A 25,391-nucleotide genomic window follows, 5' to 3' on the forward strand; every position below is an offset into this window, starting at 1 on the left:
AGAAATGGAATATTCAGCATTTTTATACATGATAATTTATCAAGAGGAATTTTTTTAAAAGTCCCATGTATATAAAATTGCATCAGAAATAAATTTAACACCCTTGTCAGTGCAGCTCAGTTTGTTGGAGTGTTGTCCCATAACTGAAAGGTTGGGTTCAATTCTCAACCGGGGCACATATCTAGGTTGCGGGTTCAGCCCCCCGTCCGGGCACACGTGATCCCCAGTCTGGGCATGTAAGGGAGGCAACCGATGGATGCTTCTCTCTTGAATTCACGTTTTTCTCTCTTCCTTCCTCTACCTCTGAAGCAATGAGAAAATGTCTTCAGGTGAGGATTCAAAAAAATTTACCAAGGAGGTAAAAGACCTGTAACTCAGAAACCTGTAAGACACTGAAGAATGAAACTGAAGAAGCTACAAAAATAAATAGAAGCATCTACAATAACATGTTCATGGATAGGAAGAATTAACATTGTTATAAAGTCTATACTACGTAAAGCAATCTTTAGATTCAATGCAATCCTTATCAAAATACCTACGGCACTTTTTACGGAGCTAGAACAAATAATCTCAAAATTTACGTGGAACCCAGAAGACTCCAAATGGCCATAGCAATCTTGAGAAAGAAGAACAGAGTTGGAAGGATCACACTATTTGATATCACACTATACTACAAAGATACAGTAATCAAAACAGAATCATACTGGCATAAAACAGATTTACAGATCAGTGAAACAGAATAGAGAGCCCCAAAATAAACTCACACCTATATTGTTAATTAATCTTTGACAAAGGAGGCAAGAACATACAATGGGATAAAGATAGTCTATTCAATAAGTGGTGTTGGGAAAATTAGACAGATACATGCAAAAAGTAAAACTAAATCCCCTTCTTACCCCATATACAAGAATAAACTCAAGATGGATTAAAGACCTTAATATATGAGCCCAAACCATAAATCTCTTAGAAGAAAACATAAGCAGTAAAATCTCAAGACATTTCTCAGAGTAATATTTTTTCCTGATACTTCTTCTCATGCAAGAAACAAAAGAATAAACAAACAAATGGGACTACATCAAACTAAACAGTTTTTCACAGTAAAGAGAATTATCAACAAAAAGACAACCTACTGAATGGAAGAAGACATTCTTCAACGATGCATCTGGTAAAGAGTTAATATCCAAAATTTATAAAGAACCCATATAACTCAATACACAAAGAAACAATCCAATACAAAAATGAGCAGAAGAGCTACACAGACACTTCTTCAAACGGGACATACAGATGGCCAACAGACAAAAAAGATCCTGAATGTCACTAATTATCAGAGAAACGGAAATCAGAACTCCAATGAGGTATCACCTCACAGTGGTCAGAATGGCTACCATCAGTCAATCAATCAACAAGTGTCGACTGGGATGTGGAGAAATGAGAACCCTGTGCACTCTTGGTGGGTTTCCAAACTGGTGGACTCGCTATGGAAAGCAGTGTGGAGGTTCCTCAACAAATTGAAGAGAGAACTGACCGCCCGTGACTCAGCAATTCCACTTCCAGGTGTACATTTGAAGAAATCCAGAACACTCATTTGAAAAGATAAATGCTCCCCTATGTTCCCTACAGCATTATGTACGATAACCAAGATATGAAAGCAACCCAGGGCCCATCAAAAGATGAGTGGATAAGGAAGATCTGGGGCATGTAGATACTGAAATATTACTTGGCCAATGAATAAATAAATAAAAGAAAATCTTACCATTTGCAGCAAGGACCAACCTAAAGGGTATTATATTAAGTGAAATAAGTCACACAGAGAAAGACAAATACCATATAATTTCCCTTCTAAGTGGAATCTAAAGAACAAAATGAATGAACACACAAAACAGAAACAGCCCCATAGATACAGAGAACACACTGAGGGTTGCCAGAGAGTGGAGGGTTCGGGAGCTGGGTGAGGAAGGTAAAGGGATGAAGAAATACTAATTGGCAGTTGTTACAAAACTGTCATCAGGATAAAAGTACAGGGCAGGGAAAACAGTCAGTAATAATGCGGTAACGATGTACAGGGCCAGGTGGGTACTGGAATTATCGAGGAGGACACTTTGTCAATTTTATCATTGTTTGTCCACTATCCTATGCATGTGAAACTACCATAAAATAATATTAAATGCCAACTGTAATTAAAAAAAATTGAAGAAGTTCATCCCCCCAAATAGAACTATAAAACAATGCTTCGAAACAGGAGTGCCCTATTTCAGTTTCTTCAATGAATGGTGGCTGGTGGATGTCTATCACACTCTGGTTCTTTCTCGGCGAAAATAGTACCTAGAAGTATGTACAGGGAGGATGTAATTTCTATTCACTTTAGAATACAGATTTGTACACAATTAAACTGGGAGGGACATTAAGAAACTATCATGGGGACTCAAAGACGATGTTTTTTGGGCAAGAGCAAAGTCAGATCTCCAAAGAAAGCAGGTGAGCTCACAAGTCACAGGGGCCTCACGGCGTGCTACTCTTGCTCAAAGTAAAGCATCTCACTATGTCCACAGCCATATAGTTATTTTCCAGTGTTCACGTTATGCATCTGGATATTAAATTGACTAGTGACTCTCATAGCTGGAGTCAAATCCATATTTTCCCCTGTTATGCCATATAATTTATGTCTAAATAAATACTGATTTCTTTTCTGGGGAGGTCAGACCTAGATTCAAGCATACATGTTATTCTCATTGNAAACTGGGAGGGACATTAAGAAACTATCATGGGGACTCAAAGACGATGTTTTTCGTGCAGGAGCAAAGTCAGATCTCCAAAGAAAGCAGGTGAGCTCACAGGTCACAGGGGCCTCACGGCGTGCTACTCTTGCTCAAAGTAAAGCATCTCACTATGTCCGCAGCCATATAGTTATTTTCCAGTGTTCACGTTATGCATCTGGATATTAAATTGACTAGTGACTCTCAAAGCTGGAGTCAAATCCATATTTTCCCCTGTTATGCCATATAATTTATGTCTAAATAAATACTGATTTCTTTTCTGGGGAGGTCAGACCTAGATTCAAGCATACATGTTATTCTCATTGCTACAGAAGTAGTCAGTGATGTGTTTTGGGTACTTTGGGTGTTGTGTTTACTATTTACATTATATACATGACACTTTGTTAGGTCCTGTCCTGTTTTATAATTCACGGATCACATGAGTCAGTCCACGATTATGGTATCTACCTACAGGTACAAAGGTAGATGGCTCCACACAGTCTTACTGGTTCATGTGCACACACCTTTTCTCACCAAAGCACGTTGTAATCATTCTGCTGGGAGAGATATTTCCTAACAGCCTTGAGTGGTGGTCAGTATATAGCAGACACTCAGTAAATCCTTGTCATCCACTGTCAAGGTTGAAAAGGGACAGCAATGAAGAGAGATGCCCAAGAAGGGCAATTGGCTGGTGCTCCCACGAAGTGGCCTTTTTTAGACGGCTCTGGTGCACCAGCAACTGGACCTTGGGGGTTCTTAAAAGTTGACAGGTCTTGGGGAGACCGCCTGGCTCACAGACTCAGACTGATGTAGACAACAGAATGCCAATTAATGCCAGTAAAACACAATTCATTAAGACAGAGCCTGAAGAGCTCTCATTTCCCAACCAGGGCACCACAATTCCCCCGAGTCTAAATGTCGAGAAGACTCGGTCACCAGGGACTGGGAGTCAGAGCAAAAGAAGGTGAATATCTCACCTAAGCCGGGGGGGTGGGGGGGTGGTGGTGGGTGGCCAGAGGAAACACCTCCTTCAGTAGAAAACACACTCATGTCACAAGATGAACAAGCCCGGAGGTGCAAGGTCTATCTAATCTGGATACTCCTGGATGCCCAATGCCAACCCTGGTCTTGAACTTGGCATTCATGCAGACCTCTTCTGTTGGCACATTCTTTCTGCAGACTTAATAATGACATATGATTTCAGCTGAATGTTTGAGTCCCTTCAAAATTCATATGTTGAAACCCTAACCCCCAATGTCTTGTTGTTAGGAGGTGGGGCCTTTGGGAGGCAATTAGATCATGAGGGTGGAGTCCCCCCAAATGGGATTAGTGTCCCTGTAATAAGAGACATGAGAGGTCGAGCTTTTTCTCTCTCCACCATGTGAGGATACAAAAAGACAGCCAACGAGGGAGTGGGCTCTCACCAGACACCGGTTCTGCCAGCACCCAGAATTTCCCAGCCTCCAGAACTGTGGAAGATAAATGTTTCTTTTTCAACACCCCGGCACCCCCGGCACCGCCTCTGGTCTATGGTATTGTTATAGCAGCCCAAACTGACTAAGACAATAAATTGCAGTTAGACTCCACTTGCTTACATCTGGGAGACTTACCATGATAGGATACTTAGGTGTTGAATTTATTAGAAATATTCTTTGGTAGAATCTGTGAATGCTTTTATGGTGGCAGCTTATGAAGAAATTAGAAATAAGCTGGGAAAAAGCTTTAGGATGCTGTTTTACTTTGAAATTATTGAGCGATGAAATCCATCGATGATTAGGAAAAGGCGGGGAAAAAAAGCAAATGGACCTCTTCTTTACTCATTAACTTACAGAATAGAACCAGGTAGGTTTTCTAGTGAAAACATTTAATAAAATAATCAGTTTCATGTTTCGTATTTAAAAGCTAAAAACCATCTGGAAAGCCTTTTAATTTTAAGGCCTCGTGAAGACAACAAAGAGAGTAAAATAGGCGATACTTATACAAAAAGTAGCAGACGGTCACTTCTAATTTGAAAGCCAGGGATCTGAAATAGGCAGGGAGCTTTTAAAACATGTTGCAAAGTAGAGAGGTCTGATGTAATCCGAGACTCTCCTTCCTAAGTGTTTTCGAATTCAGAGTCTTCCCAGGATAACTTCAAACTATCTTTCCTTCTGACTCTTTCCCAGTGGGTCTAAGAATTAAAAATGAAAAGATTCAATTCTGAGGCTATTTTATAGTATTTCCAGGTCTATGTGTCCTAGGTCTAAGTGTTCCAGTTCACTAAATTTATTTTAATTATAAATTTTATGATAATAGATTAACTAAAGGGTATACTCGTACTCATTAAGACACTCAGGGCCTAATGTAGAACATATGTATCACAGTCAATGTTAACTGAATTAATTTGAATTTTAACTTAGAGATTTGACTAATAGTTACTTAGAAATACTCCTCCTCTTTTGCCCAAACAGTATTTCTTGAGGTGTACAAACTCTTTAAGAAAACAAAAAATGTTTCACTTCACTGAAAAGAAACCAAACCCCCATAACTTGGTTTAAAAATCTTGGGTTCTAATACATTTCTGTATTCCTTCCCCCAGCATCCTTGGTTCGTTACTACATCCCAATACTAGAACACAATCCACTACTTAGAGTTTAAACGTGGGACCCAACTTGGATGTTAAACACTCTCTATTTCAGAACGAAATATTGGTCTGAGAGGTTGGCCACCCTGCTGGGATTAACTGAAGAAGTTTACTCCTCCAGACCACAGACCTGGTCTTTCATTAGAGAATTTCGCGATTACACCATTTGTCCCCTGTTGGACCCCTGAGGGTTTGGTATGAACCCTGTAATTTGGCGATCGTCTGGTCTTACAATGCAGATGTTAATTGCACATAACACTAGGGATGTCAATATCAGAGCAAGGCCCGACGAAAGGGAACTGACTCACCATATTAGTATCATTTGTCTTCACGATGCACCCAAATAAGCACAATGGTCAAAATTAAATGATGTAGACGTCCAACTGTCCTTACGAATCAGAGAAATGCATGGGGGGAGTTTCTTCATATCTCTAGAGGAAGCGATATGAAGTCAAAACTCCAGCGGCCCAGCAGGGGAAGGACGGCATCCAAAGAAAGCTATGGACAGTGTCTGTGCATGGGGAATACCACAGGGGTCGCTACCATTTCTTTCTCCCTTCAATGTCTTAGCAAATGCCGCAAAGTTCTGCCTTGGTACTCAGGTACGACTTGAAGTATCTGTTTGTTCTTTCATTCATTCATTCAACGTTGCATACTGGCCTTGGTGGGGGGAATACACGTAAGAAAGATGAAGCTCTTGATGTAGAAAGGTTTTCAGTTTGGTGGGGAGAACAGACATGTGAACGCGTAAGCACATGAAGTAGGTGGGAATAATAACATAGATAAAACGTGCTAGGGGAAAACGGAGGCGAGAAATCCGTTGTTTTGACTGCGGACCCCTGGGAAGGTATTTTCCAGATGATAACTGTTGAACTGGGCCTCCCAGGTGAGTAAAAAAAAAAGCCATCATGTGAAAGCTTTTAAATTTTCTTCTTGGTTTGTGACTACAGGAAATGAAAAGGTGAAATGCCTTTGCTTCTTCGAATCTGCAATTGACACCTAAGTCCTCTCTAGAGGCGACACACCTAGAGAGTTTGTGGCACCAGGACTGTCTTGTGAGAGGCAGTTTTTCCACAGACCGAGCAGCAGCGGGGAGGGGAGAGGACGGTTTTTGGGATGATTCAAGTGCATTACGCTCAAGCTCACCTCCTGCTGTGTGGCCTGGGTCCCAACAGGCCAGGACCAGTACCTGTCAATGGCCTGGAGGTCCAGGACCCCTGCTATACAGCACCTTTTCTGTGTCTGATTTTTGAAAGCGTAGAATGCTCCAGGGCCAGTCAGATACCACAAGATACAACGAGAGGTGGAAAAATTCCTTTGAAAAACAGTGTGTGCCCTGCACGAAACACGCAACGCCATTGAGAGTTAAGCAGAAGTGAATCCGAGTTAAACGAATCACACGGGCACCTCTACACGGTAAACACCTGCCGCGTGCCCTGACCTTTTATGCCTTCAATGGCATTTCCCCATGATCTCATTTCATTTTCTCAGACCCCCTGAGACGTGCTAGTTCTGTTTTGAGGGAGAAGCAGCCTGCGTCTGCTAAACCTTTATCCAAAGTGGGAGTGAATGACCAGGTTTCCAGATTCCCGCCCCCACCCCGCCCCTGACTGCGCACTCACAGACGTGCCTCTTTGCAAGCCTGGGTCCAGTGATTTGGATTGCCAAGCCCTTTTCAGAGAAGTGGGAGAGGGGGCCTTAATTTCTGGCCACGTAACCCAATAGGATACCAGAATTTGTGTCCTAGCAGTACTTCTGCACTTCAGGCGAGTTCGCCTGGTAAACTAACTCCTTTCTGAAGGGCGCACCTCTTCAGTTCAGCCCTACCATAGCTCCGTCATATGCTTTAAGGAGACAGAATTTATGTTCATGTGTCTATGGTGTGAGGCACTTAGAAAGGAAAGGATTAGGAATTTCCAGCCTGCCCCAGCCTCCAGTTTTACAAAAAACATCACTCTGTTCAGTTTGTAAACGAAGGGGCTTCTGAAGCCACGATACTCCCCAAGTAGCCTGGATAAACGCTGAGGACACTGGCTCGGAAGACACGCATTTGGAATGCTTGGCTTTCTCGGTTATGTAGGAAGAATTAAAGGTTTGTTTTAATTTTTTTTTTAAGATTTTATTTATTTATTTATCTTCAGAGGGGAAGGAGAGAGGGAGAGAAACATCAATGTATGGTTGCCTTTTGTACATCCCCTGCTGGTAGTTAGCCTGCAAGGGACCAGCCTGCAACCCAGGCATGTGCCCTGACTGGGAATCGAACTGCGATCAACTGATCCGCAGGCCCACGCTCAATCCACTGAGCTACGCCAGCCAGGGCTTGTTTTAATTTTTTTAAATATATTTTATTGATTATGCCATTACAGTTGTCCCATTCTCCCCCCACTCCCCTCCACCCTGCACACCTCTCCCTCACCATTCCCGCCTTTTATTCATGTCCACATCTCCAGTTCTTTAGATTCTATATTTCCCATACTATTCTTGCCCTCCCCCTGTCTATTTTCTACCTACCATGTATGCTACTTATTCTCTGTCCCTTCTCCCCCCTTCTCCTCCTCCCACTCCCCTGTTGCTAACCCTCCATGTGATCTCCATTTCTATGTTTCCGCTCCCAATCTAGCTGTCTTCTTAGTTTGCTTTTGTTTTAGGTGTGGTTGTTAATAACTGTGAGTTTGCTGTCCTTTCACGGTTCCTATTTTTTATCTTCTTTTTCTTAGATAAGTCCCTTTAACGTTTTTAAAAGGGGAGTAGCAGGAAGGAAGAGCAACGCTATCTGTATCACCCCTTTGGTCCAAGGCTCCGTAACTGTAGTGTCTCATCTTCTTCATCGAGGAAAAGAGAAACGGTGAGGGGATATTACATCCTCCCACATGGGTCCCCACGAAAATAAATCAAGAATTACACAACGGCACTGATTAGAGAAACAGGGCTGCTGGAGGAAGGAGTGGGCAGAGGCATCCACCTACCGTGGCTGCAGTAGCCCCTTGGGGAGGATCAGACCTGCTGAGGTTGCTCATCTTCGAACCAGCACGATAACCCATCCTGCTTGTCTGTTTGTGCACTTCCTACCCAGCGATTTCCCCTATTAGTCTCTTGAGTTGCCCAAGAAAGACCTGCCAACAGTGCAAGGTTTTCTGTGGGAATCAAACGTGGGTCGGCTGCTGTTATTCTAAGTAAGCACCGGAGAGCTTACTTAGCTCCAGAAATAAAGGGCTCTTTCATTACCTCGCTGCCGTGCGGGCTCTGGGAGTTCTCAAGCTTTCATTTGGAAAGCCCCTGAGGATGCGAAATTCCCACTGGACCGTGAGACCCCGGAGAGCCTTAGGAAAAGAAAAAGGGCCTATGGAGCCGTTTTCTGGATCCTATCGGTTGGATTCCTGCATGGTGCTGAGAAACAGAAGTCAGTGAAATTGTGACATGGGATAGTCCATGTCACCCACCGTGGAAAATATGAACATCGAAAAGAATTTCCTATTGTAAACAATTTGCAGTTTAAAATATGCTCTCTGAAGACTATTCTAAATGCACGGGCCACGGTTGCTATTTCTAGTGGCCACTGTGTACTTTACCAAGATTTTTATTCCAACAAAGGAACTGTATGTGATGCAGGGAGTTATTAAAATGGAAAATAACCCTCCTGTGTTAAGTTGGTCAGTTGGTGCTAATCTGAAATACTACGTCAGGGCTCCCTATCTGGAAGGCAGGCCTGTACCTATCATGAAATATTTTAAAAGAGGTTTAATTTCGAAAATATGTTCAGTCTATCTGGTGACTTTCGCCAAGCTAACAACACATTACGCACTTGTTTAAAAACTGCAAAGAGAAAAATGATTTATAACGAGCAAATTAGGCTTTTGAATGTTTCCCAAGTTTTAAAAAACGTTTAAAAGCTGTACTCTCAAGTGTTTTAAAAACTAAGCCATGGAATGCAGCTTCCATATTTAACAAGTTCATCCAATTCTTTACTTACAAACAGTTCAAAGTTATACTTTTCTACAATCCCAGAATAAATGATAAAAATTCAAAAATGGGGGAATCTGAATTACTGAAGACTTACAATAAACGATAAACTGGTTTTCCAATTGCTGATGAAGGTGGCTATTAGACAGCAAACCAGTGGAAAGAACGGAATGAACTCACAGAGTATGCACATCAGGCCTCTCGAACCTCATTTACAGATGAAGGAGAATCTATTTACACCGCCACTAAATCTTTTCCACATTGCTCATGTTTTAGGTCCAGTGGTTACTTTCTGGTACACTGTTAAGGACCTTTGGAATAACAAAGATCAACAACTTCCCTAGAAGACTTAAAGGAAATTGAGATGATGAAATTCTTCCCTTGATGAAGAATTTGCACCTGGCCAAATGAGGGCTACGAAGGCAAACCTCTTACACCCGGCCGGTCATGAGAAAACCAACAGGCAGGGTGGATATAGTAGACATATATATTTGATAGATTTCACTCCATTTTTATTTGATTTTGATGGGATTTCTTTGCTCACAGAGACTTTGTAATACTTCTCCAAGTTTCCCAGTTTTAGACAGCAGGGTTCCTTTGGTCCGGGTGTTCAGAAAGGCCAGCTTCTTGTCCTCTCTAAAACAGTAAGCAAAAGCCTCTGAAATCTGTCTGGAAAAAGTCCAGCTGTTGTTAATGAGAATGGTTCGCACAACGTCAATGGAAGCTGGCAGCCAAGGAGAGTGGATTGGAATGAGCGTGTATGAACAATGATGACTTCACTGTACCAGTCAATAGGGGCGGTAGAAACTGCTGAATGAGCATGTGTGCTGTGTGGCCATTGCATTCAAAATGTCTTAGCGAGTGGTCATGAGTCTGCATCAGATTTTACATTAAGCTTGAATATTCCTCAGCGGAAACTGTTCAAATAATTCAGAAGGCCACAGCTATGGGTAACTGGTGATTGGCGGCTTCTTCACGACAACATGTCCACTAGTACATCACATCTCATGCAGGGTTTCTTGGTGAAACATCAAATCCCCCAGGTGACTCAGCCCCACTACAGCCCAGATTTGGTGCCTTGCAACTTCTGGCTTTTCCCAAAACTAAAATCAGCCTTGAAAGGGAAGAGATTTCAGACCATCGATGAGATTCGGGAAAATACAACAGGGCAGCTGATGGCGATTGGGAGAACTGTATGAGGTCCCACGATGCCTCCTTTGAAGGGGACTGAGGTGTCATTGTCCCATGTACAATGTCTCTTGTCTCTTGTGTCTTCTTCAATAAATGTCTCTATTTTTCAAATTACATGGCTGGATACCTTCTGCACAAACGTCGTATATACACTTGCATCATGTACACAACATATGTACCATATACATTCTCTATCCATTCATCCATCCATCCAATCCATCGCTTTATAATCCACATGAAACCTTATGAGGAAGAACTGTCATGATGGCCATTTTCCTGATGAGAAAAATGGGCTTAGAGAAGCTAAGTAGAGTAATCCTCACTAACCCAGCCAGAATTCAAACCCAAGTTCACATGATCCTACTTTCTGGGAGGCGTCATGTCCACGTCCCCTCACCATCTGCCCCATCCTCCCAAAAGACAGTAGTGGTAAAGGCAAAACACAAAATCCTCTTTAAGGAATCAAATCAGTTCATATATCTTTCATACTTAGAGAGAAGTACCCTTTGAATTGCTAAAATGAAACTGGTAAGGGTGAAGAAATCCTACATAATAACTTACTATCATAATTAAGCTGTGTTTAGAGAAATCTTGCCAAGACCACAGATACCACATAAAAGACTTCCAAAACTGATGGCAAATAGACTTCCAAAACTGATGGCAAATGTGATAGTTCTGTTTGCAAAACTATCACAGTTTTTTCCCCCATCTTGACTCAAATGGCAAAGCTTTATTCCCGGTTCCTAATGGTTATCTGTTTTCATTTGCCCATCCACTTACATTTCTTTGCTTTTCATTTTATTCACTGCTAAGTAATCTGAACTAATCTCCTTTTATTTAAAAATATTATCCATAAGCTTTTTAAATTAAAATTTTTTTAATTTAAATTTTTTTATTTTTTTAATTTAAAAAATATTCTGCATGTAATACACTATAGTATACACTAATTTCCCAAAAGCACTCTCTGTTTTTCCAATCAATAGCCATGGCAGGTTTTATTGGCATTCTTTTCTTTCTTTTTTTTTATTGTTCAAGCACAGTTGTCTCCACTTTCCTCCCACCACCCTTCCCCGCCTCAGCCACCCCCACCTCCCATCCTCAATCCTACCTGCTTTGGCCTTGTCCATGGGTCCTTTACACATGTTCCTTGATGACCCTTCCCCTTCTTCCCCCCATTACCCCTCCCCTCTGGTTACTGTCAGTTTGTTCTTTATTTCAGTGTCTTTGGTTATATTTTGCTTGCTTATTTGTTTTGTGGATTAGGTTCCACTAATAGGTGAGATCATATGATATTTGTCTTTCACCACCTGGCTTATTTCATTCAGCATAATGCTTTCCAGTTCCATCCACACTGTTGCAAAGGGTAGGAGCTCCTTTTTTCTTTCTGCTGCATAGTATTCCATTGTGTAAATGTACCACAGTTTTTTGGTCCACTCATTTACTGATGGGTACTTAGGTTGCTTCTAGCACTTGGCTTTTGTAAATTGTGCTGCTATGAACATTGGGGTGCACAGGATCTTCTGAATTGGTATTTCAGGATTCTTAGGGTATAAACCCAGCAGTGGAATTACCAGGTCAATTTTTTTTTTTTTTTACAGACAGCTCCATTCATTCACATGTCTGCTCTGTACAGGCAGGCTCTGCCTCAGCTTAGCTGGGTGATCTTGAGCAGGGCAGCATTCCTACACTTAAGTTTCTTTATGCAAAATGAAGTTCTTAATATTCATTAAATCAGGGATTCTTGGCCCAGAGTTCATGGGTCCCCAGGAGGTCTGTGGATGGTGGTCCACGACACCACTGAAAGTAAGTGCCAAGTTTTGTGGGTGCATGTGTGCATTTTTCTTAGAGGAGAGTGCATGGCTTTCATCAGAGACTCAAAGGAGCGTGTGGTCCAAAAATGAAAAAGTAACACTCCACCACAGAAGATTATCTATAGGGTCATTGATAGCCTTAAGCTTCTATGAGTGGTGATGTAACTGACCCCTGTCCTAATGATGAATACAGTCTTATTGAGAAAAACACAGAAGAAAGCCAAGAACAGTTATGCCAACAGCCTTCTTTGGCTTGAGGGGAAAAGCTCAATCTTCTCTGTTTACGTGTTTCTGTGAAATGGGAATAATGTGTGAGATTTTGGGGGGCAAACTAAACATGAGTGCATCTATACACATAAGCAATTTCCCTGCATGAGCATAAAGAACAGTTCAATTAAGCCCAAAAGATTCATCTAGTCTGTGGCCACAAACTGCTTTAAATGATATTTTTTTCCCATCTTAGGGAGTTATTTGGCATTGTAGAGATGACAGGGCTTTAGCCAAGATACCCAATGAAAAATTCCATCGATCAATTTATTAGAGTGGAAAGGTTTTGTGATTTGAGATAAGCAGCCAGATTGTACTCCGTATCTATATGAAGTTGGACATGTTACCTAACCTTTTAGACCTGCAGATTCCTCGGTGATAAAACAGGAATAAGAACATCCATGTCCAGCTATGGATTGGATGTTTGTGTCCCCTGCCAAAATTCATATGCTAAAACCTGACGCCCAATGTGATGGTATTAGGAGGCGCGGCCTTCGGGATATGATTCAGTCACGAGGGTGAAACCCCGTGAATCAGATTAAATGCACTTATGAAAGAGACTCCAGAGAGCTCCATTGCCTTTCTTCCATGTAAGGACTCCGCGAAAAGACAGCCGTCTATGAGCTAGTAAGCGGACCCTCACCAGACACTGAACCTGCCAGCACCCTGGACTTGGATTTTCAAGCCTCCAGAACTGTGAAAAATAAAATTCTGTTGCTTAGCAGCCACAGTGTATGGTATCGGGTTACAGCAGCCTGGGTGGACTAAGATAAGGTCATGGGGTTGTCTTCACAATGAGATGACGTAAGGGATGTGAAGCGCACCACCTAGCCCGGTACTCAGTTGATGCTAAGCAAAGGATAGTGCCCTTCGCCTTCTAACACTAGGGGAAAACCTGTCTGATGCGTTTTCCACTTATCTGTTTCTGCTGAACTGCACTCTCCAGGTGAAATTCTGAGTTATGTTTAGACACTACATTTAAAAGAAAAGACAGAGAGAGCACTGATGCATTAGAAATTAACTACATGGCTTACAGCGTGTGATCTGAAAATCCTCAGATGCCAATTAAACTTTTGTGGCACACTTACACGTGACCGAAAGATTTCACTCTTGCCTAGCCTCAATAGAAACATCTTAGCGTATGTTGAGATTGGTATGGGAAAGAAGCTTTGTGGTAAGAATGCAGCAAATCATGATGACTGAACTGATAAATGAACAAGAATTCAAAATGTATAAAATATTATTTTGTACCAGAGACCTAACAAAACATTAATACAATTTTACATCAAAACATTTGTTGAGCATAAACTATGTGCTAGGCATTGGGTTAATTATATGGATTAACCACCTTAGTCTTTACAATTACCTTGAGAAGCAGAATAATTATCCCCATTACTATACATAAAGAAAGAGAGGCAAGGGATGTTTAAGTAATTTGACACAAGGTCACCCAACTAGTCGGTCGCCAGAGTCAGGATTTGAACCCAGGTCTGTCAGACTTCGTCTCCCGTACGTAACAGATCATCTTGCATTTCTCTAGGTGACGGAAGACTGAGCATCCTAAGTGTCACACATATAGACTGTTAGGGAAAAGTCACTGCTATTCTAAACCATGTGTTACCTCTATCTAGATGCCACATGGTTTCCCAGCTAGGAATGAAGTTATGGGTCATCATGCAAAGTCCTTACTCCAGATTTTCAATTTTTACTAAACACATAGCACCTTGGATAGGTCCCAGACTCCTGATGCCCCACTGATCACCGTGAAGGGGGATACTTCTAGGACCAGAGGATTTGTTAGGTTATTACAAAGTGGCCCGAAGGGAAGTTTTCAGCAAATTTAGCGACTCTAATAATTTAGATAGTTTCAAAGAAATATCGTATTTAATGCCTCATGAGAAATACTTTTATGATTACAGAATAACAAAAATAAGCTGCATTTGAAAAGATGTCCATCGAAAGCATCAAGGTCAATGCCAAGCATTGTGAATAAAAGTGTTTTTGTGTGTGCACGCTTGTTGTATAACCACTGATTGGCCACCCTGCGGAATCACGTTAAAAAGTTTCAGCGACAGCGTTCTGGAAGGGGACAACTCAGACCCAATGCATTTTTAAAAAGCTGTTATTTTTTTTCCTAGTATAGTAAAAGTATTTACTTTCAAAAATGTCTAACCACCTGTATTTCAGAGGCCCATAAAAATGACAACAGCAAGAGTGTTTTCATTCACGTCGGTGAACCTCTGAACCTGATAATGCAACCCTACAACAGGGGCCTTTCCTCCAATGAGGAAGAGGGACTCACGTGGGCATGAGCTGGGAAGGAGTTCCCGTCTCGAAGAGTGAGACAGCTGCCTGTTGTGAAAGCAAACTCAACCCTGGGAAAAGTAGTACGTGTGACTCAATCTCTCTCCGTGGGTAACGCCTCCCTGCAGGTGTCTCGGCAGATACACACAAATCCCTTTGGCCAAATGGAAAACAAGAGCTCACCCTGAGACAGTGTTCACTCTTCCAGCTGAGAAAATGCAATCCCTCCTCAGACAATGCTACCAAGCACACCCACTCAGAACATCACTCAGTAGCCAATTCCTGCCCTTCGTCTTCCTATGTTCTTGAATCCTCTGAGAGGCGTAGAAAGAAAACCCTCATGGTACTATTTGGCTTTGTTTTATGGTAAATAGAAAATGTATCTTTAATTCTTTGTGTGTCGCAGGGAATCACAATAGGTCATGTTAATGAGCAATAATTAATGGTGATATTTATTGAGTAAACACATAATAAACACTAGATATTAGTACTGTTAGTGCTTTCATGTATTATCTGTGTATATTCCCACACGACTCCTACGAGATGCGTACGGTTATTTTTCTCCACTGTACAGATGACGAAACAGCAGGTTAGAAACTGATGAACTTGTAAGGGTCGTGTAGCTAGTAAGTGGCAGGCCTGGGATCGGACCGCCCAGCTGCCTAATGCAACAGCTCACGCACTTGACTGCTAGGCTTCCGACTGCTTCCCACCCTTATGCTTCTCGGTGTCCCTTCACTCGTGGAGAACACCTCTGCTCTGTTGAGACATACCTATTGTCCATGCTGGGATCAGCCCATTTTTGCAGACACACATAAAAGGCTTAGCATTGTTTTGTACTTGTTGACTAGGAAGAGAAGTGAATTTGACCCCTTTGAAAATGATCCCCCTTCTCCGACCAGAAGGCTGTTATTCCCTGATGGTACAAAAGTAGGTGGATACCTAATCCAGAGTAGACGGATTAGGTGTATGGCTGGGGGGAGAGATGAAAACAAGTCAATCAAATATGGAGGAAGATGCGCATGGACCAGGGCAAAATAATCCAGTTGCACTGAGAAATACGGAGACAGAGAGGGATTCAGATAAAAACACAGAAGCAGAAAGGGAAGAGGAACACACCTGTTACATTTTTCTTCCTATGAGATACGTAAAGAGTAATAAACAGCAAAACGAATTATTTTTTGTTTCTTCAAATAGGTAAGTGATTCAAATATATAGTTCTATTTGAGATGTGTACAACACGGTATCTTTTGCACAGAAACAACACATTTGAATTTGCACTGATTACCTGCTCAATGCATTCTGCCTACTGACATTTCTTTTTCTATCTCTTTGGCTCAAGATTGCTCTCAAGTTCTTAATGCACCTGGGATATGAGCTTGGAGACTACAAGGGCATTGCCTGGAGTGGAGTTCACTCATTCTTACAGTATCTCATACTTTGCAGATAGGTAATGCATTTGTTTTTGATGACTGAATGAAGTACCTCCTGCTAATCTGAAGACCTCACCTGAAGGACTCAGTGGGAAAGCCAAATGAAGATCAAGGGCAAGGGGAAGAGCAAAAAGATGCAAAGTCTAAGGGGCAGGACAAAGAAGGGAAGGATGTTTTTGGATTAGCCAGGTTCACAGCCCAGGTTCTGCGAAGCTGGCTGATGCGGAGCGGACTGCACTGCGACCCTCAGAACGAGGCCTGTGCCCACCAGCCTCCGGGCAGCCGTGATGGGGTGAGTGCATGCTAGGCCCGGGCACATGAAAAGCCAGCATGGCACAGAGATCTGTTTCTGAGGAATAAAATGTATGAGAGTCTGGCTTATTTTAATTTGTGGGCGAAACATCTGGTAAGAGTACAAATTTTAAATTATTTATCATTGCAAAGCAGAACTGCACCTGCTAGTCAAACTCAATAACAACAAATTAAAATAACAGGGCATTTTTATGTGGAAAGCCTGTATGGGGAACAGATGGAAAATCACAGACTCTCTCCCCCCGACACAGTCTACACAGGGGCAGCACACAAAAAGCATACGCCATCTTTGATGAGTATCAATGAATACCAGGGTATATATATTATATTTGAAGATATGCAAATCTGGTAACACACTCTGCCCAATTCTGCCATTCTGTGGCTCTGTCCTCAGTGCTCAAAATAGAGCTCGGAGCAGAGCAGATGCCCAGTAAAAAGTTGTTCGATGAGTGAGAGAATAAAGGAACCTGCAGCTCTGAGCCTTGGGGCCAGCTACTTCTGCTCACTATTCCACCACCACTATTCCAGGTCGGAGCTGAGTTCTTCCTTCATTTCCCTAAATCCAACGGGAAGTTAAGTCATCTCAAGCGTAATGGGTAGGAGCATAGAATCACATTTTCTAAAGTGAAAAACTGCCTTACAGGTTTTATTTGGGTTTAAGTTAGGGAATGTATGGTCATGGTCAAAGAAAATTAGATAATACCAAAAGCAAAAGGAAAGTAAAAATTACCACCAATCCTCCAAAGAAAACACAGACTCCTGCTACAGACGGGAATGCCAAGGTCCGAAGCTAAAGGAAAAGGAACTTGTTCAAAGTCTTACATGCCCTTTATCTGCAGATCAAAACCACGATTTTAGGCAGCCCTTGATTTCTGGCTCTGGCCACCTGTTTCCTGTACACACCCCGAACTTTCCCATCAGAGTTGGCTGGATCACAACGTCTGACCTTCGCTATTCCCATAAATGATCAGATTTGACAAAATCATAAATGGTAAACATGAACTTACACACCAGGGCCCAGAATAACAGAATGAGAAGGACTGCCTCGGAACACGAAAGGGTAAACTTGGCACAAATATATGAAAAAGTATTTAAGTACCATGCTTCTCTCAACAAAGAAAGAAAGTAAAGAATCCTATGGAAGCTCACGGCCCAAAGGAATTAATACAGACAGAAACGTAAGTAACAGTTTGGATAAATTTGCATACATTTCTCTAAGGTTATTAAGGATACCAACCTAACTGACTTCACTGAGTACATTCCTTTTAAGATTGACATTAAAGAAAGACAGGAAGACATATCTTTACACACACACACACACACACACACACACAAAACCTGGAAGGAACGAACCATGCAGCTGTGTGGAAAATTCCTGGTCAAAATCCTGGTTCTAAAGACACCTGGGTTTATTCCCTCTAATTACAGTATGGCTCTGACCACAGCAAGTTAGCTCTGACATTCCCAGTCTCCTTAGCCACGAAGCAGCTGAGAATACCGACCGAGGCTCACGCCCAATTTCCTGTGCTCATTCCCGAGTCCCTCTAGCCCTCATTCTGCCAGGCCTGCCCCGCACTCTGGCCTGCTCTCTTTTCTGATCCTGCGGTACAGAAACCACGGCTATTTCTATGTCACCAGTCTTTTCCCCTGTCCCTAACACAGACACTGACACTTGGTTGGTGCTGAATAAGTGTTTGTTGGGTAAAGCTATTCTGTGGACTTTCAGGAGAAGCGGAGGCCAAATAACACATTCCTGGGTGTGCTCCACAGGGCCCGGACACGACCTCAACGTCAGTCAATGCCGGTGCCCCCACGCTCTCCCTGCTTCTCTGACTTCCTTCATTTTGGGGGGTCTTCTTTGATGGTTTCCACTGTCTTTATGGCCACTATCACTACTAATGCCATACCAAGTGTGCCGAAATGAATCTCTCTCATAGCAGTTTCTCTCCCTTTCTGAGCACACATGGAACTTTTCTATCTCCGAATGCCTGGAGGAAATCTCCATTTGGATGTGGTTTCTTGCTGACAGGAAACACTCCCCCCATGCCCACCCAAGACTGGAACCCACCCCAACTTCCCACTGAGACAAGGCAGAGGCCTTCTTTCCAGCTCCTCAGGCATTGGACTTGTCTTTGAGTGTCTCCCTCTCTGAAAATTCAGCTAATGCTCCTGCTGTAAAGACTTTCACATTCAACATTCATTTTCGTATTTACTGCCCTCATTCATTATTGTATGTTCCATACTAACCCTCCTGGTGCTGGTATCCCCACATTCTAGTTCACCATACATAACTTTTGTGACGTATTTTTATCACACATAGTTCCCCTGCTATGTCTCTGTCTATTGCCCTTTACGTGAAATGGAAACACCCAAGAGGTGCAAATCCGCCTGGTTGCACCTGGCATTCAATGGATTTCTTGCAGCAAGATCCTTATTTCTGCCTCTGGGTTTCGGCTGGTGTGATCCCTCACCTACACAGCTCCCTTTCCATCCCTGGTCACCATGGTGACTTCCCGCGGGGTGGGGTGGGGGGGGGCACCGCTTCCAAGGAGCTTTTCCTGGCTAGTTTCATCACAGGAAGTCGTGATGAGTTTCATCACAGGATGTGGCTGCCTTTCCTTCTCTTGAAGTTCAAGTTTAGTTCTGGCTAGATTNGGGTGGGGGGGGGGCACCGCTTCCAAGGAGCTTTTCCTGGCTAGTTTCATCACAGGAAGTCGTGATGAGTTTCATCACAGGATGTGGCTGCCTTTCCTTCTCTTGAAGTTCAAGTTTAGTTCTGGCTAGATTGACATTCTGTTTCATGTTTGTTTAGTGAATGATGATGGCTAAAACGAACATTAAAAAAATAATAACTACCACTTATGGAAGCCTACTACGGGCCATGTACTGAGCTAGGCCAGTCATGAAGTTCCATCGTCTTCTCAGCAACCATACAAACTATGAAGATATTATGCCTATTTTACAAATAAGGCAACTGGGACTTGGAGAGAAGTCACTTGCTCCTCCACATCCAGCTCAGAAGTGGCAGAGCTGGGATTCAAACCCACAGAGCCCAGGTACAGTTCACGGCACCATGTGTCTGTGCGTAGACAGTTCACGAGAACGGCAGCTTATTTCTGCCCAACGCAGCAATTTTGTCTCCTTCTTTTGCGTTCTTCCTATGCATAAGTAGAGCCTGTGGCCCCAGACACTTCTGTTACAGATGTAAACTCTATAGAAGTATAGTTTACACCTATACTTCTGTTATAGGTATAAACTCTAGTGTTCTACTGCAGGATGACCAAGGAATCACCTCATGACCACCTTTTGTGAGTGGTCTAGAATTACTGCCAGGTGACACACATTTGATTTTAAGATCCTTGAACTAACACTTTTCTTCCCGTGAATGCCTACTCTGCTTCCTCCAAGGATCATCTGAGGTAAGTCACTTCAAATGCCACTGTCCTTTGCTCTGAAGCCAAACAATTAAAAATACACATTATGTCCTGCACGTTACATGTCCTTTTAGTTCCCCAACCTGCCTTTGAAGCCACCAGGACAGGCCTCAGGCCTCACACAATGTGATGGCTTCCTACTAGACTCAGAATCCCCACAGGAGCACACCCAGCGGCTACTAACTCCAATACCTGGATTGCTGCATTTGCATATGCTTTTCTGATAAGAATAAAAATGTGTCACAAGGTCTACCCGGGGCTTACTACCTCTACTTTCTTAGATGAAAGACTCCCATTTCCCAAGTGGTTTCAATATTCATTATTTGTCATTTTAATATTATAACTGATTCTGAACCTTTTATACCGCCTTTGTAATTTCAAAATTTCAATAGGAAGGGCACTAAATAAACGCCACTATTTCATTCCTCTGACTCCCCCTTTTTCTTGATGTTCGTTTGTTTTTGAAGCAGAATACTAACAGGCACATTCTTGATAACTACGGTTGCAAACAGCTTACTGAGCAGTGCATTTGGCCCTTCAGAATGACGATCTTTGAGGCCTGAAACCAACATTGTTAATAACACCGCACAAAAATATTTTTCAACGCAGATCCTTACCTTTCGGCTTCCAGGCGCATCTCTTCTCGCTTTTGCCTCCTCAGTTCTCTGCGACGTTCAAAATCATCCATGGTGCGGTTTCAGGTTTGGGGAGACCCGGATGACGTCTGGAACTAGAGGGGAGGGGGTAGAATGAATATGGATGAGTCGAAGTTACGATTTCCCATGAATCGCTTAAGCCCTTCCCTCACCACTATTTTTGAATCCCCTCGCTTTTTCTTTACTCTTAGGAAAAACACCTTAGAAGTCGGGTGAGGTAGCCAGTGACCAATTTCTGACTCCTGAGCCCAGTCCTTCATGTGCTGAATTCAGTCTCATTCATGAAACTAGTAGAAACAAATAAGTAAGATTCCAGGATTACCGTTAAAAAAAAAAAGACCTCAGGAGACAGAGAGATTTTGAAAACTTGAAATATTGATAGGATCACTTAAGAGCTACTGAAAGGTTTTGTTCTTTGTAACTTCGCTGAAGCATACACAGACAAAAGTTTAAAAAAGCGAACAAAGAAAGAGGCAAAGAAAACAAGAGTAAAAAAAGAAAAGTTGCAAGAAGCGGAATATGTAATGTAGAAAGAAAGGGAAATAAAATAATAACACAGGTATCCAGCCATAATTTGCATCTTCTTGGAAGATGCCAATGTTAATCGCAGAATGATAATAGGACCGCAGCAACCATCCCGAGAATAAACGTACTGTAGCGGCATTTCAAAAAGCAACGATGACGTTATGACCGAGCTGTTTCCAGAGCTTAAAAGTCTCGGCGGATGGTAACCCCGTGGTTTTCTCCTTTCCTACCTCCTGCGCGACGGGTTTAATCGCAGGCAGATGCCCCCTTTTCCAACTCTTCAGCGGCGGAGCCCGCTTCCCCTGCGTCGCTGTGCCATGGAGTCGAGGACGCCCGAATTCCCCTGCAGCCCCCACACCCGAAATGACTACCAGAAAAGGGGAAGCGGGCTCTTTTTGTCCTTGCTTTGTTTACAGAGCTGTCAGTGGTTAGTTAAACTCGGCCTGGAATCTGGCGTTTAAGGCCTGCTTGAAGATTGTTTCCTGTGCGGAGCGGGAGGCCTCCACTTCCTCTGGAATCCTAGACTCTCCGCCGCGCTCAGATCACAAAAAATATTTTCCAGCCCTTTCTGTGCACACGAGGCCGAGCCGTTTGCTCCGCGCGAGAAAATAAGGCGCCGTGCAAAACCCGAAGGCACCCCCTAACGCATCTTTGAGGGAGCAAAGCGCACAACTTAGACTTTGAAGCCAAGTTCGGAGTCCTTCTTAAATAAATGGTCCGATTTTTTTTTCAAGCATTCCCGCCCCCCTTAGGAAGCCCACACAAACAAAAATAAAACCTCAGGCAACAAAAACAAAAGTATCCAATGTTTGAATGTTCCCCTCTTCTCCTCCCCTAAGGTATTATTTATACTGCTTGTAAATCTTTTAGAAATTCAAATTCTGGTGTTTACTTGGGGTTTTTTACATTTTAAGGTGTTTTTCTATCTTAACCCCTACCACGAGTACTTTCTAAGACGTTGCTAGTGAAGAAGGGATCCGTTCTTCCTTTAAAAGAAATTATTTCATCAACCACGAAGAAATGTCTCTATATTTTCCAGTCAGATCTCATCACAGTCATCAGAATAAAAATAAAAGTGTGTGTGTGGGGGGGGAGTTGAGGGTTCCCCGGGGACGGGCTTCCGTTCTGAGCCCAGTGCAGGGCGCGTGAGGACAGCCCGGCAGGCAGCCGGGCCACACCTGGGCTTCTCGGTGCCCTGGGACAGTCAACTCTGCTCTTCCTGTCTTCGGCAAAGTCTCTTGTTGTCCGTAAGCCACCTCTCAGATAACTACAACAACAGCAATAGAGGTGGGGAAGGACGTCTGCCTGTAAAACAACGATTTCCCTCCGCCTAGTGTAGCCAAGTAGCTTCAAGAGCATCCTCTGAACCTCCGCTCTTCCCGCATCCAAGCTACGCAGCCAGGCCGGCTCCGCACCGGCCGCAGGGGTTCGGGTTTTCCAGCCCCCACCTCCGGTGGAGGTGCTAGTGAGCAGGGAAAGAAGTGCCCCCCCCTCCCCCCAGCAGGCAGAGGATGCACGCGGGGGGGGGGGGGGGGGGGGGGGGCAGGGGNGGGGGGGGGGGGGGGGGGGCGGTGTCTCAGGCTACAGGGCGGGAAGGGAAACCGACCGACCTCGGCCGGTCACTGCGGCTGGCCAGCCTGCCTGGCTCGCTCCAAACACAATTTTTCTCCTACCCATCTCTTCCCCCTACTGCCCACCTTATAAGCATTTGCTTTTCTTTCCCAACCATAGAAAAACTCTATACCTATCTGGTAATTCACTTACTTCAATGTTGCTGATTGTGTAGGCGGGGCACTGTGGGGGTGGGGGTGGGGGAGAGTGAAGAGGGAGAAAACAGATAGATGCTAGATAGATAGATAACACATCTACATGAACAAATACCCTTCTGCTTTATGCTTTGTGGACATGTGGAGGACCTATCTAAAAGAGAAGAGAAAGCACTTCTTGTGTACCTTGTACTGTGTGTGTGTGTGTGTGTGAGAGAGAGAGAGAGAGAAAGAAAATGTCTCATGGTTGGTCTCCGCCAACACCGGGCTGAAAATCCTTCTTAACCCTCACACCCTTATATCACAGGACTTCTCTGAACTCTGGCCCTGTTCTTAGGTCTGGGGAGCCGCATCTGCATAGAACTGTAAGCAATTCCCCACTCCCTTCTTCCTTTGAGAGCAGTAGCTTCCAGGTCCCCAGCTAGTAATCCCTCGTTTCCTCCCCTCCCCTCCGGTCAATGTGGAATTCCTCCCAGCAGCATCGGTTAGGAAACAAACTCTCAACCAGTGAAGTGTTGAAATGTCAATGCAGAGAGATTCTGTAAACTGGGGAGCTCTTAGGGTCAAGAACGGACAGAGGGGCCCGGAAAAGAAATCCTGGCCAAAGGAGGTGCGCATCAATGAATGGGGCACATGGGTTCTTGAAAAGTTTTATGAAAACTCAAATTTTGTGCTGGAGTGGGGGGTTGTAGCCATGCTATTGAAAGAACTCGGCTGTGACGCCCTTTGTAAAGGGCAAGAAGCACCTTACGAAGGCCAGTGCTGCGTGACCTACTGATGCATACACCGTCTTTTCGGTATGGGCTCTCCAGGGTCACATTTTCTTAGAGCAGGCCACACCTATGCTGTGAGAAGTAAGTAATACGGCAGTGTTACAGGTTTGAAGGTGTGCTGTCTTGCCTTTTGGTAATGAACCCTAAGCACTCAGCTGTCAGTGGTGGAAGCTAAGTCCTATCTACCCTCAACTGATCATAAACTGGATGGGCGGGGGCAAGTCTTTGCCATTTGGGGGCAGTACCAACCTTGGTCTTGAAACACATCGAGAATAAAACCTCTCATGTCGGGGACTTTGAATAAGTTAACTCAGCTTCCGAAATAATAACATCTCTTGAACATGTACTACGTGCTGGGCCTTTTAAAAAAAACTTTTTAAAATCAATCAATTTTATTTCTTAGAGTAGTTTTAGGCTAAAAAAAAAAAAAACCCAGAAAAGTACAGAGTTCCCATATATTCCCTTTCCTTCACATCTGCCCACAACTTCTCTATTTGCACTGAATTGTATATTCTCAGGTAAGACAAGTCCAAACTCCCAGTACTTCTGAATGTGACCTTATGTGGAAATAGTCTATTGCACATGTAGTCAAGTTCAGGTGCGGTCACTTGGATGGACTCTGATCCCATAGAATTGATGTCTTTATAAAAAGGGAAAATTTGGACTTAGAGACAGACACACAGAGAGACGACGATGTGAAGACACAGAGGGAGCGTAAGGGACACCTGAGTGACCAGGAAGAAGGTGGGATAGAGGCGTGGGGCAAATGTCTGCCTAGAGTCTGCGGAGGGAGCATGTCCGCTGACACTGATTTCGGGCTGCCGGCTTCCAGAACTGTGAGCCAATGCGTCCCTCCTGTTTGAAGCAATCTTTAACCCTGTTAACATCTTGCAGCCGTGTGGTGCATTTATCACTACTATTGAGCCAATATTGGCGTTCTTATTAATGCAAGTCCACAGATTACATCAGGTTTCACGCTTTGTGGGATACAGTTCTATCGGTTTTGCCGAATGCACAGTATCCTGTGTCCACCTTGACAGTATCAGAACAGTTTCACTGCCCTCAGCAGCCCCTCCCCTTCCCTACCTCCCCACCACAAGCCCTGGCAACCAATGATCTTACCCCTGTTTCGGCATCTTTGCTGTTCCCGGAATGCCATGTAGTTGGAATAGCACTTTTTCAGACTGGTTTCTTTCCCTTAGCAATACTCCCTTAAGTTTCTGCCATGTCTTTTTGTGGCTTGACAGTGTGCTGAGCCATTTTAAACCATGTAATCTTATTGGAGCTACACAACAAGCCTGTGAGGTAGCTATTACAATCCTCATCTTACAGAAGTCAGCCTATGTGCTCTTAGATGCAATAATATTCTTGGACTAATCCACACTTTCCTTTAGGAATTGTTTTCCTTTTCAGGAAGTAAGTACACGTGCCCCAGAGAACTTCTGGGGACTCCACTGTGAGTGATCTCTGGTTTAATCCATTGGATCACATGAACTCAGGTATGAGGTGATCTTTAAAATGACCCATGTCTCTTCAGTTTCAAACCCATTTGGTTTAGATCATAAAATTATCATGTCTCAGAG

At 43.3% G+C, this 25,391-nt stretch overlaps 1 protein-coding gene across 7 annotated transcripts in view; it reads right to left on the minus strand.

Annotated features, from left to right (window-relative positions):
- Positions 1-25,391, minus strand: part of CALD1 (caldesmon 1) — a 195,034-nt gene that overhangs the window by 87,615 nt on the left and 82,028 nt on the right. For 6 of the 7 annotated variants that reach the window (XM_037049156.1, XM_037049162.1, XM_037049159.1 and 3 more), the window contains exon 3: positions 20,706-20,818. In XM_037049156.1, the coding sequence (XP_036905051.1) occupies positions 20,706-20,776 (71 nt within the window). In that variant the 5' untranslated portion in view covers positions 20,777-20,818. Of the gene's footprint in view, positions 1-20,705; positions 20,819-21,499; positions 21,889-25,391 lie in introns of those variants that run through there. The other variant, XM_037049158.1, reaches the window with a different exon arrangement.

This window comes from Sturnira hondurensis, unplaced genomic scaffold (assembly GCF_014824575.4).
Source record: "Sturnira hondurensis isolate 20B ecotype Veracruz unplaced genomic scaffold, ASM1482457v3 Scaffold0006437, whole genome shotgun sequence".
NCBI classification, from domain to species: domain Eukaryota; kingdom Metazoa; phylum Chordata; class Mammalia; order Chiroptera; family Phyllostomidae; genus Sturnira; species Sturnira hondurensis.